At 38.1% G+C, this 14,340-nt stretch overlaps 1 protein-coding gene across 1 annotated transcript in view; it reads right to left on the reverse strand.

Moving 5' to 3' along the window:
- The window catches only part of nfkb1 (nuclear factor of kappa light polypeptide gene enhancer in B-cells 1), a 29,970-nt gene extending 16,800 nt beyond the window's left edge, over positions 1 to 13,170 (reverse strand). The window contains exons 1-5 of the mRNA XM_083565669.1: positions 12,814 to 13,170; positions 10,419 to 10,477; positions 8,830 to 8,905; positions 2,976 to 3,013; positions 2,760 to 2,858 (exon numbers count right to left, since the gene is read on the reverse strand). Coding sequence (XP_083421795.1) covers positions 2,760 to 2,858; positions 2,976 to 3,013; positions 8,830 to 8,905; positions 10,419 to 10,472 — 267 coding nt within the window. The 5' untranslated portion in view covers positions 10,473 to 10,477; positions 12,814 to 13,170. The remainder of the gene's footprint in view (positions 1 to 2,759; positions 2,859 to 2,975; positions 3,014 to 8,829; positions 8,906 to 10,418; positions 10,478 to 12,813) is intronic.
- Positions 13,171 to 14,340: the final 1,170 nt, after the last annotated feature.

Here is a 14,340-nt window from a genome sequence, read left to right on the forward strand (position 1 = left end):
TAAAATTGGTATGAAATTTAATTTATTCCCCTTAAAGGTGTCATCCGTAACTTTATTCACATTATAATAATTAACGATCCTTTTTAAATGAGTTAAAATAATAAAAAAAAACACACGAGTGAAATAAAAAAGTTTTTCTGTTTCAGGAGAAGTGCTAGATGTATGGTAACTTTAGTGAACATCAAAGAAACGGTGTATCTGGGAAAGTCCCAGCATGTAGCTGAGTGCTGAGGGACAGATGATGGACTTTCTTTGGTTTTTCTTCTCTAATATCCTTAATTAGAGGAACCTCCTTGAATAAAACCCCATCTGTTGTTACAGTCATTATTAAGGTTGAGCCATTATTAGGTGTCACATTTTATGTGATTGGTATCAGCGCAAAGGTGACAGAGTTCAGATGTATTTAGGCGCGACTCAAGAGTTTGCTGTGGTTCGTTTCATATGCGGTTCAGATGCTACTTTCTCCAGGCACGGTTTGACTCAGACGCAATTTGAATTCACCCCCCAGGAAAAATTCCCCGAGCTATATCAAACAGAATATCAAACCATATCAAAACACTCCTCTTGTACGGGGAAGGTTGTCTTTTATAATTATTATGAAACACTTCCGCTTAACGCAGAATACATACTGTTCGATTTTATATACCCCCCCCCCCACCCCGCCCCGCCACCACCACCACCACTCTGCCCCACCCCAAGAAAACAACGCATGCTGCTGCTCGGTGACCTCGAAGAAAAAAAAAAAAAAAAAAAAAAAAACATCCAAAACAAACAACAACTGAATCATCACATCATAGTAATTTGACTGACAGCCATATTCATAAAAACAGAAATTGTTTTATCAATTGATAATAATATTAATCAAATCATTTAATTTACTTTTTTCACAAATTTTTCCCTTCACCTGAACTAGGAGATCTAAAGCTGTGCACAAAGCCAGATGCATGGAATCGAATGGAATGGAAGATCTCCTGCTATAGAGGTCTCCTCACCTCACCTGCATCAGTACCTGACTTTACTAACACTCTTGTGTCTGAACGAATGTCCACAAACCTCCACACAATCTAGTGGAACGTCATCCCAGAAGAATGGAGGTTATTGTAACAGTAAATGTGGACTGGGATGTTAAAAAAAAAAAAAAAGAAAAATCACATGAATATGACAATTATTTTGCCTAATTATTATCAGATCATTTGAAATTATGTACCACACTCAACAAACAAGGCTCTTAATCTATTTAATAAGAACAAAAGTAATTGCACCCTCTAAAGTAAAGGTTAAGGATGTGGTTTTAGAGACACTGTAATCACACTCTGACAAATTTAGTTGCCATTTTAGCTCTCGAAGCTTTATATGGCGTCTGTAACATTAAAGTGTTTTTTTAACAATGAAAATCAGCAAGACCTTTAATAATATGTCGTTTCCAAAAATCTCAACAACAGTTGTCATATGGGCTCCTAATCACAAAAAAAATGAATACTAAAGTTTTTGGAAAAAAAATTCAAATACTAAAGTCCCCTCCTTTAAATTGCGGAGTGAAGAAACGGTAAAATTATGTTTTTGTTAAATAAACTAAATTCAATTCAAATAAGAAGATATTTAAATTTAACGAGGTCACCCGGTTAATGTCAATTTTATTGCTGATAAAAACAGAACTGATTTAAGAAAGAAAAAAAGGGAACTCAGATATACACGAACGGCAGTCCGTCACTGTAAAGAATCCGCCAGAAAAAAAATCCATAAGATTCCTACTAAGTGCTGACTAGGCACATTTCGGTATTAATGCTGTTGGGGAAAAGCCCGGATCAGATTACACTCTCTACACTGTTCACTTTCTAGACGCAACAGAAAGCACATTGTGTGTGTGGGTGTGTGTGTGTGTGTGTGTGTGTGTGTGTGTGTAAGTGGGGGGTAGATGTCCTCTGCGTGTCTGAGTCTGTCTGAAATCGTGGGGGCGCGTTGTTTTATGCCTCCTTTCCCATCTAATGCCCACACAAGTCACAGAAACACACGCAGAAGCACTTCCTACTAATTACCAGCGAGACATTCTGAGGAAATTCCCAAAGAGGCAGCGTCACTTTCTCTCTCTCGTTCTCTCTCTTTTGTTCTCTCTCTCGTTTTCTCTCTGTCTCTCGTTCTCTCACTCACGCTTTTTTTTGTTTTTTTCGTTTTCTTTCAGCTCTGACATTTCAACCGTGCATTACATTTCATTTCCTCATCATAAACAGACTTCTCTGTATTGATGACTGGTACAAAATTTTAACATTCGATTCAATGCGACAGGTTTAACACCCCTCCCCCCCGCCCCCGCTATAAAAAATAAATAAATAAATAAAATAAATAAAAAGGTGGGCGGTCTCTTTTGCTTTGCTAAGTCAAAAAGCTAATAAAACGAATACATTAATCTCCAAGTCACAGGATGGTACAGCTGAGTGGCATAACGATTACGTGATGATTGCGCAACAATACTCATTTTATTTCGAATTAAAAATGAGCTGATTTGATTATTTTTTTTTTTTAATACATTATTCACCTTACAGGGACAAATATTCAGCGCTAAACATTTCTTACTAAATCTGTTTTCGGAAAAGAAATTAAATTAATTAGCAAGCCTACATATAATTATACATATTCTATTGTAGAAATTCTGGTTATATCAGTGTCATATCCTCCACTACAATAAAAAAGAAAAACTGTATTGACTGTATATTCAAAACAGCAAAAACTGGAATCGATGACAGCATCGTGACCAGACTGACCTTGACCTGGGGATACGTCTTTCTGTTCTTCTCGCTGCAAGCCCCCGGGAGTCCTCCGTGAGATGGACCCTCGCAGCCGTACCGAAACCTGAATCCTCGCTGGGTGAGTGAAACAATGTGCAATGTTATGCAAATTTGCATTAAAAACAAACAAAAAAAAAACAACAGTACACAAATGACATCGTTATCCTTATATTACTAGGAATCATTTATTACCTGTTTGGGTTGTTCTGTAATCTGGAGACTAGGTCCATCTAGAGAAAGCGAAAAGCACAATTTTGTAAAACTTTTGCTTCTCCTTGTATGGGCTTCCTCCGCGCTTGGCTGCAATACGCGACTACGCGAAAGTACTCGACTTTCGTTCTGAAGGTTTTCAAAGCGCACATCTTCAATATGAAACAGAGATTGCTCGCTGTATTGGCTGTCTTTTGTTTTTCTGCGGGCTGTTTGGAGAAGCCCACACTTTGTTGCAGTAAACACGGGGGTACTAAACATAGATTTTACTCAAATTGTGAAGTCGGAGTATTAAATCAAGATTTTTTAGATGTGGCAACAGATACTTTTAGTAACACACACACACACACACACACACACACACACAAACATTCACTCAGAGTGAAAGTACAGGAAGTCAAACTCAATTTCTGAATATATGTAAAAGACCTGAAATTGGAACGGCGTTAAAAATAAAAACTACTAATACTGACATGAGCCGAGCTTCCTTACAGAAACCACTGTCATTTGCAATGACTAAGTGTCATGCTTTTATAGGAAAGTAATGAACATATTAACTTGATATTAAAATGTACTTCATGATAATTCGCCTCCTTCATTAAAATGTTACAGTACAGACGACAAGTGCTGACAAACTACTGACAAGTATATACACTTTACACTAAATATAAACGCATATAAGAACAAGAGAATTAATATAAACGTGTGGGGTGAACCTTTGATATTACGATATATCAAGAACACACATCTTCTCTTCTATGATTAAGATCTTGACTACGCTACGGTGGTAATTTTACCCAAAGTTTCCCCTTTAAAAGAAAGATCTGAGCAAAGTTTCACTGAAACAGCTGGTTTTTTTTTTTTTTTTTTTTGGTGATTCGGACTGCCCGAGGTTTCATTTCAGGAAACACGTGTGAGCAAATCTATAATTAGGCTTTCTTAGTAGGTAGGCTAAATTTAGATTTCACTCAGTCTCCCTGGCCTAAACCACAATAAGTAGGTCTTCTGAGGCTTCAAGCTAAAAGTATACAATCAAAACGCTGAAAACAAATAGCACTCTGCGCTGGGTTGAAGTTACAGCGAAGGGAAATGTGCACACAGTTTGTTATTAGAAATATGAACAGGGAAACGTTTGTTTTTTTCCCCTCAGACCATAGTACATTGCCCTCAAAAAAGCTCTGAGATGCCTACATTGTTTATTGTTCTCTCTATAACGGTCATTCCGGCTGCTTTCAGGTTATCCTGCAACTCTTTTCACATTCTCTTTTACTTTCATTGCTGTTCCTCTGTGAGCATGTCGTTGAGAACTTTACCGTAATTACTGCTACAACTAATGAAGTTTGTGAACACTAAGATTGGTGTGCGCTTTTTGTGCGTTACTACTTTAACCACCTCAGGTCTTCTGGAAATATGTTCCACTAGATTTTATGGAGATCTGTCTAAGATTTAGCCAAAGTAAAGTCAGGAACTGATGTTAGTGAGATGAGGAGGCCTGGGGTGTAGTTCATGTTCAGTAGGGTTGAGGTCAGAGCTCTATAGCTCGAGATCTTCCACTCCAACTCCAAATCCAGGGGCTTTGTCATGCTGGAACAGGTTTGGGCTTTTAGTTCCTCTTCAATTGTGTGCCTCCAAGTTTGTGGTAACCATTTGCAGAAGAACCACATATGGCTGGAAAGTCAAGTGCCCTAATACTTTTGGCTATACAGTGCATATATCCTCCTATATTTAGAAACAAAAGACTGATTGAGACCAACATGGAGGATGTTCTACATTATCTCAGGCTTATTATAATAAAAAAAACAAAAAAACAATTACAAATGGTGCAGTTTCTATAAGGAGATTTCTACACCATGTGTCAGCTGGTGTTTGAGCACCAAAGTTCATCCCTTGAGCATTTGTTATGTGACCTAGCTTGAGCTCTTGTCTGAAAACCGTGGCGCTCCAGCGGCTAAGGTGTGTTCACGTAGCTGTATGAGCCTCGGCCTCCTCTTCCTGTGTTAGAAAAGTGAATCGGTTCTGACCACATCCTCTCCACATGGGTGCTTAACCTGCAACGATCAAGCTTCATTGCGTCCACACGCGCACACACACACACACACACACACACACACACACACACACTTCCCTCTATGATGATGCAATCCAGGTTATGTTTAAAACAAAGCAGAGGTCACAGGAGGACTTCCGCTCCTCATTCTATGATGACAAACTGGCCTCTCCCTGATCTCCACCATGCCACCATTATGTTACACAAGATGTCTAAATATGTACGGGAACAGTCTGCCTTGATGACTTCTGACTCGTCAACACCGAACATATGTGAGCATAAAGCATTAACCCCACGCTCTATATGGGAAACTTCAGGCGTGGTACAACGTGTTCAACCGTCTCTCACATCAAAAGAGAGAAGTGAAAGGATCGGTGTGTGAAAATAGAAGCAGTCCTGCAGTCTTTACACTGCTCGCCAAGCTGTGCAAGTGCGCATCGGCAGTTTAAAGTCGCACTTTACGAATCGAAAAAGAAAATATTTGCGCTTGCAAAATATTATTCAAATACAATGCGACGTAAACAACAAACGTGTCCATCGAAGCAGCCCATCAGATTCCTGACCAATCACAGGACACCTACATTTGCACACATTGTGATGTGCTTGGAAGAAGAAAAAACAACTGCGATCTGAATGCAGTCGATCCAAATTAAAATAAATAATCAAGATACAGGATATATAGGGTATAGGAAATAATTGGTGATCGTTTGGATCGTCGCACCCAGACCATATTCGTGCTTCGGTCAAACAAAACACTGAATATTTTTTTTTTTCTCTCTAAATTAAACAAACTTCACTTAATGATCCAATGTCCGAGTCCTTGGCACTGGAGACTCCTTCCTGAAAGGTGCCCACAGAAGTCTAGCAATGGTAATGGGTTTGAAATCCCAAAAGTGAAAAGAAATCTGGTCAGACAGTAAATTACTAGACACCTTTCAACCAATCAGCATCAAGTAGTCACCGGATTTTAATTAAATTTGAAATAAAAAGTCATTATGGTAAACAAATTTGAGTTTTGTTTATTTTCATATATGAGGATCAAAATAAAAAAGAGCCACATATAGCTTGCTAGAACAACGCCAATCTGACAAAAGATTCATTTTTTTCGGTTGCCATTACAGCATTTGACACCATTCTCAGGTGTGTCAGGGCAGGTGTTAACACAAAGCCGTTATCGAGAGCCAGGTTTTAACGGACAAAGTTCATTAAGCATGAAGCGTCCACGTATAACGTGTAATTGTATAATGACTGGCTCATTAAAAATCTGACTGCCCTCATTTATGCTTGTAGGTTTCAGGATAGAGATTTCGGTTCTTCCGCTTTAACAAATGCAAATCAGCAGGAGTCGAGTTGCCCAATGAACATGTCGGATCTATTCTCAGTTGAATCAATAAACAAGACGGTAGCAGTAAACAATAGCAAGTTAATGATACTAAAGAAGAAGAAAAAAAGCTCATGGATCAACTTTCAAAAAGTCAAAAATACTTTATTATTCATTTACTTCCTTTGGCATGAGATAAACAGTATATTTAATTTGGAGAATGGAATCAATTAAGATTTGGATCAATTTAATTCAGAATGAAATAATTTGGATTAATTTAAGTGAGGGTGAAGGAGTAATTTGGATTCATTTCATCGGGATGAAGGGGTCATTAGGAATAATTTCATCTTGAATGAAGGAGTAAATTGGATTTGTTTAATCTGGTGCAAATGAGTTATCTGGATTAATTTAATATGGAATGAAAGATTCATTAGGAATAATTTAATCTGGAATTAAGGAGTCATTAAGAATAATTTCATCTGGAATGAAGGAGTAAATTGGACTCGTTTAATCTGGTGCAAATTAGTAATCTGGATTAATTTAATCTGGAATGAAGGAGAAAATTGGATTCATTTAATTGAGAGTGAAGGGTTTTTTAAATTCATTTAAACCTGGAGCAAAGGAGTAATCGAGATTCATTCAATCTGGAACAAAGGAGTAATTTGGATTAATTTAATCTGGTCTGAATGAGTAAATTGGATGCATTTAAAAGATATGAAGGAGTCATTTGAATTTATTTAATCTTGAGAAAATTAGTAATTTGGATTCAATGAAGTGTGAAGGAGTAATCTGGATTAATTTAACCCAGAATGGAGGAGAGGTTTGGATTCATTGAACTGAGTGTGAAGGAGTAATTTGGATACATTTAATCGCTGGTACTTTAAGTAAGTTAGGCATCAGAAACACTTCTGCGCTTGAACTAACTTGACATGAAAGTGAAATCTCTCGTTTCGACTCCCTTTGTTAAACAATAAAAAGTGCAGTTATGGCAGGTGGAAATAACCAAACCAAAGGCTAAATAACACGAATACCCAAATAACCTGTACCCAATCTATCTCATTTTTACATCACCGCTAACAGACGAGCACTGAGGTGGGCTAGCAGTGGCAGCTGAGTGGGTTCAGTACGTGATGTACAAATCTCAACCGAATCTTTTACTGTTGTGTAAGGAATTTATGATTACCCTTTTAGATAATGGTGATTTTCTAATGCTAATACCAATACATTTTTGTATTAATTAATGAACGCTTTATACATTTTATCCTTTTATATTTACATTTAATGTTGAGGAATGTCCATGAAAGAAGTTTGTTCCGATTATTACTGGTGTTAAAATGAAATTTACTGCTCTACCTCTTATTTGCTGCAAAGGACTAAAACTGGAGACTCCTTCCATCCAGCTAAACAAATGTCTCAACATGAAATGCAGTTACAAATCCATTAAAAAAAAGGGTTTTTTTGGAACTTTGCTTAACTGTAGTTACAGTAACTCCAGAGGACATGTGGTTTACTTCATTAAAGCTGCTGTATCTTTACTGAATTGTGTTCCAGAGAAAATGTGAATTATTTATCGCTGAGCAACGTATATTTTCAGTGGCGTGCAAAAAAAGCGAGCGTGTCGTCATCTGAGGTGTGTTAAATAAAGGAAAGCTGCCAGAGTAAATATTGAGCGGCCGCTGAGCAAGCTTACATTAAATCTTATTTACACGCTTATAATAAGCTGAAGGTTACTGCAAACAATAAGTACAATGCAATCGTTTTTCTTGACAGAAGACTAGCAGCTGGTTTCTTGCTTCACGTCAATTAGGTGTCAATTTCTTTTTTGTTACTAAACGGCTACAGTAGTGAAGACAGTGGCATATCAACATGTTAAATCCCGATGTGCAATTCAGATTATTGTGAGGACTGGAAGGTATAATATACATATTGTTTGTAAACTAGAGAATGGAATCATTTGAGATTTGGAGATCATTTAAACTGAAGCCATGTGACCCCCTAGCTTCCCATGAACAATGTGCATATATGTGGTAGCTCAAAGATTATGAGCTCAAATCCCCATAGCACCAAGCTGCTGCTGGGCTCCCGAGCAAGGGTCCGAACCCTCACCTGCGCGGTTGTGTAAATGAAATGATAATGAGATGATTGTAATTTGCCCTGATTCAGGGTGTCGCCCAAATGCCATAATTTGATGCAAAGTTGTTAGTTTGTTGTCATGTGATTGCTATAATGGGCGTTTGTTAGCATATTAATAATTACTGTGGTTATTATGGCATTCCAGGTAGAAGTCGAGAGGTTAATGTGATTTTAGATGGGTTGGGCTTTAGTCTGCATAAATGCATTTATGCATTTAGTTCTGCATAAAAAAAAGTGATTTGTAAACCATTTTGTAAAGACAGAATAATAAGAAGTAGAAGAATAAGAATAAGAGGCAACACCAGTTCCAGAGTAACAAATGATCATGTTCTTACCTAAACGATTGTTCGATTGCGACACGGCAGCATAACCAGGGTCGATGTGAAGCCATTGTGGATCAAAGTCAAAGTACTGCACAGAAAGAACAAAACCAAATCCTGTCAATCAACGGTGTAGAAATTTTTTTTCAAATGTCAGAGTGAAAGTGTTCACTATTAATGATTTTAAAATGATTAAAAAGATTTTTCCCTGATTTAATCTGATCAATAAAAGACATTTTTTTCTCCATGATTTATTAGTGCACTTTTACTGATTTTATTCTATACAGCTTTAATTTTTGTTTATTTATTGCAGATTTTTTTCCATTATTACTCAATACCCGGTTTTTCATCACGTCTCCTAAAGAAGGCGTATTCATTCTCATTGAGTCAAGAAAATATTTCTTTATATCGATTTCTATCAACTGTGTTTTTATTCACGTGGCACGACTGTACCCGATAACATCGTCGTTTTTATTTTACCCTGCAGTTTTTCTGCATGAAATAACTCCGATGCCCTGCGAGCACCGGGCCACTGAGGCGTCAGAAAGAGGGGCCCTGTGTACCAGGATCTGGAGCTTCGGCTCACGTTTGATCTCGCTCTGAAGGAAGGCAACAGCGACCGCAGAATACAGGAAAAAATATGACTGCAGCTTTCTAAGAGACGCTTCCTGTGTGATGAGTATATTGTTCTCACCACCAGCGGTATTTAGGTGCTGCACAGCTGATAAAACTCTTGAGGACTTTGGCAAAATAAGCTGAAATACACCAACAATTTGGTGATTTTAATAGAATTCTTTTTTAAAACTGTCAATTTTAACACTAATAATAATATATATCCCTTTCGCTCTCTCTCTTTCTCTCTCTCTGTCTATCTCTCTTCATTACAGGGTTTTCGATGTAATTCTTTTAGTTCAAATCTAAGTTCCCTCAGGAAGGTTTTAAATGCTGGACCGCAAGTTTGTTTATTTTCTGCCTCACATTTATAAAATGTCCAAATGAATAAAAGCTAAACTCAATATGTGGCTTTTGCTTTTTTTTTTTTTAAAGTACACTTTTATACATAAATACCCTAAATTGGGGTATTACACCCCTAATATACATAGTACCAGTTTAGCATTTGGACACACCTTCTCTTTGTTATTTGCAACAACACTGCACTTAGTGGGACCCCAAACACAGCTCTAGGTTATGTAAGGACTATTTCTTAAAAAAAAAAAATTTATATACATATAAGAAGGTAAGATAAGAAGGTTTGGGATGAGTTCGACCGGAGAGTGAAGGAAAAGCAGCCAACACGCACTCAACACCTGTGGGAATTCCTGAAGATTATTGGAAAACCATTCCAGGTAAGTACCTCATGAGGCTGACTGAAAGAATGCTATAAACGTGTCAAAAAGTCGAAAGTATAAAACCTATTCGGGGACTATTTTTGGACACTATATAATTTCATATGTGTTCTTTCATATTTTGGAAAAAAAAACAACAACACTGAAGGAGATGTGTTCAAACGTTTGACAAAAATGTCCATATTCTAACATAAAATTGATCACATTATCAAAACATTTCTGATTTATAGAATAATCCAAGGACGGTTAGGACTTTACCTGGTACCTCGTTTCATCTGGTTGCACTTGAAGATACGAATCCTCTTCAGTCATGGTTCCTGCATGGCAAAGCAAGAAAAGCAAAAAAAGCTGACTCATAACGTCATCGGCTTTTATAATAACCCCCCATTCTTCGGAGAAGGCTTGCCACTAGATTTCGGGCCACAGCTGAGTGGGTTTGTGTTCAATCAGCCACTAAAGCGTTAATGAGATCGGGCATTGTTGGGTGGCACCATTTCGGGGGAAAATGTCTGATTTTCAGGTGTCCACATGCTAATGATCATAAATTGCAGCTAATAGTGGCTTATACAGCCTTCGTAGCATCCTTAGGATAGAAAGAAAGACATTCTGGACTTAAAAGAGAGGACAGAGAGAGGAGACAGTAGAGCAAAGTGTGGGCATGTGGGAACGTAGGATAGGACAGGAAAGTGTTAAATAGACGGGACAGGAGAGAGTAAGACATGAAAGGACTTATCTATGACAGAAAGAGGTGCATGTTAGACAGGACAGGAGGATGTAGGACAGAAACAAAGAGTGTAGGACAGGAACGGAAAAGACAGAGACAGTTCATTTTAGACTAGAGACAAAAAAGTGTAGGATAGAGAGAGAAGAAGGTAGGACAGACAGAGGAGAGTGATAGATGGAACGGGAAAGGGTAGGACAGGAGAGAAAAGTGTAGGACAGGACAGGACAGGACAGGACAGGACAGGACAGGACAGGAGGGGAAGAGCAGGACAAGCCAGAAGAACATAAGATTGTAGTGTGTAGGACAAAGAGAAAAGAGGATAATAAAGGATAGGAGAATGTAGGGTAAGACAGAAAAGTGCAGTCTCAAGGCAGATGAGCGTACGCAAAGTTAATAAATAAAAAAAATAAGACAGGACAGGAGAAAATAAGACATGATAGGAGAGCATATGACAGGACTCAAGATTTTTATTTATTTATTAGGAGAGTGTAGGACAGGACTGGAGAACCTAAGACAGAAAAAAAAGAATGTAGGACAGGATTGGAGAGTGCATTTGTTGGACAGATAAATGAAGACTAGAGAACATAAAGACAGGACATTTAGGACATGAGAGTACAGAAAGAACATGTAAGACTGGACAGGAGAGTGTAGGACAGAAATGGAAAACATGAAGACAGGACAAATGAGAGTAAGACAAGATAGAAGAACATAAAGCAGTAGAAGGGGTGTATGACAGGAGTGGAGAACATGAGGACAGGACTGGAAAACTCTGGAGTACAGATGAGTGTACGAGAAGACAGGAGAACATTTTACAGGGCATGAAAGTGATGGACAAAACTGGAAAACATAAAAGGCTAGACAAAAACTGTTTAGGACAGGTGAGTACTGACACAGGAGAAACTGGAGAACATAAGACAGGACAGGAGAGTGTAGGACAGGTCCAGAAAACATCCGACAAGACTGGTGACAATAAGACAGGACAGGAGAGTGTAGAACAGGTCTAGAATACATCTGACAAGACTGGTGACAATAAGACAGGACAGGAGAGTGTAGGACAGGTCTAGAAAACATCAGACAAGACTGGTGACAATAAGACAGGACAGGAGAGTGTAGAACAGGTCTAGAATACATCAGACAAGACTGGTGACAATAAGACAGGACAGGAGAGTGTAGAACAGGTCTAGAATACATCAGACAAGACTGGTGACAATAAGACAGGACAGGAGAGTGTAGAACAGGTCCAGAAAACATCCAACAAGACTGGTGACAATAAGACAGGACAGGAGAGTGTAAGACAGGTCCAGAAAAACATCAGACAAGACTGGTGACAATACAACAGGACACTAGAATGTAGGACAGGTCCAGAAAACATCAGACAAGACTGGTGACAATAAAACAGAACATGAAAGTGTAGGACAGGTCTGGAAAACATCAGACAAGACTGGTGACAGTAAGACAGGACAGGAGAGTGTAGGACAGATCCAGAAAACATCAGACAAGACTGGTGACAGTAAGACAGGACAGGACAGTGTGGAATCATCTTTAATCGTTGATGTGTTCTTTAAAAAGTTTAATTCCGAGGTTTCTTAGTGTCTCAGTGCTCTACATGCTGTGACATAATACTACCTCTATGAGAGTGTTATGTAGTGTCCAGTCCTTATCATAACCCCTTGTCCTGTCCTGTCCTGTCCTTCGAGAACAGCTTCAAGCTTCACTGAATTTATGATAAAACTCCTTATAAATCAGGAAGCTGAAGCCTCTGAGCTGCAGTTACATTAAGTAGGAAGTGACATGGAAACATGCTACAAGTAGGATATAGAAAGAGCAACAAAACAAAGGAGTTGGAAAGCAAAAACCCCGCGGTGGAGAAAAATCTAACACATCAACAACAACAACAAAAAGTCACGTAAAAGCGTGTAAAGCTCTCACCTTCACAAAGAACAATCCAGAGTCCAGAAACAACATGAAATATTTAATCCCAAACGTGTTGAAGAATCAGTTCACAGCGCCATGCTCCACCTCTGAACGTGTTAGAGACGACAACACACACACGCGCGCACACGCACGCGCGCGCGCACTCACTCACACACAACACACGCCGCTCTTCTCATGAAATATTAAAACACGACTTCTTTGCCATAGAAACCCGCAGCAATCCAGAGTAAAAGAAGCGGATAAATGCCGATAAATGATCAGGGGAGAGTTTCATTGATAAGCGAAGCCGAATGTGTTTGTATAGAAAGTTGACTTCCTTGCTGGAATTTCCCCGTGACGTAAGCAAGACCGCGACGTTAATACACCTGCCCCCTGGTGGACACGATCCGAAATTACAACTCGACTCCCCTACAGTTCACCGTATAAAAAAATAAAAATAAAAACTTTTTTAAATAATATTTTTTTCACATTTGTTTTGCTGATGCGCAGTCAAGCACCAAAATCCGTCAATTAAAACTGTCCGTGTGGAAACATAGCAAAAGTTAAGTTTGGTGTCCTGATGATTTACATAAATGTAAACACCATAATTACTTTAAAACTTTTACAAGAATCGTTTAGTTACACTAATAATAAACATACATTTGCATAAAGCATCCGGATTTGATTAGTATTCATTCAAGGTACATTTAAAACATGTGTGATTAAGTTGCATTTAATCACGAGTTAACTCATGACAATCATGCGATTAATCGGGATTAAATATTTTAATTGATTGACGGCCCCAATATATTTATATTTTATATAGTTTTTATGACAGTCTAGCAATATGAATTCTTTTGAGTTTTTCTTGAAAGGAGAAAATCCTGACAACTCCACATCGAGGGAATGAATAAGTGAATTAGATTTATTCTAGATTTTTTAAATATATTTTATATATTATTTAAACAAAGCAGGCATTTTATTTAAAATGTATTAGTAAACAAAAAAAGTGTTACAATTTAGAGCACACTCAATGAGCATGGCTACCGAACGATCATGCGGCAAAATCTTTTCTTCTGGTTTGCACTTAATAGCACCATCATTTGTTTTCCAATAGGACAATGAGCCCAAAAAGCACCTCAAAGTTGTGTAAGAGCTCTTTGTTAAATATGGAGAGTGATGGCTGCATCAAATGACCTGTCCTTCACTATCACCCAGTTTGAATCCAGTTGAGATGGACTGGAGAATGAAGGAAAAACAGCCAACAAGCACTCAACACCTCTAAAAACTCCTACATTTTAGGTGATTTCCCACATACCTACCTGGCCATATATCTGCTGATTTTGCTGTTACAGGCCCTGTATGCCCTCCTGGATGGAAAGACGTTGAACAGTTTGTGGCAAGTTTATGTAATAACCTCCTAATCGTTAATAATTGATCAGAATCCTTAAACCAGATTTTTTTTAGTTCACTTCCTGACTGACTACAGAGATCTGCATTGTTGACTGCCTTTTGGATTATTTTCCTATAACAGCAAAACCT

The sequence above is a fragment of the Silurus aristotelis genome, assembly GCF_946808225.1.
Source record: "Silurus aristotelis genome assembly, chromosome: 17".
NCBI lineage: Eukaryota > Metazoa > Chordata > Actinopteri > Siluriformes > Siluridae > Silurus > Silurus aristotelis.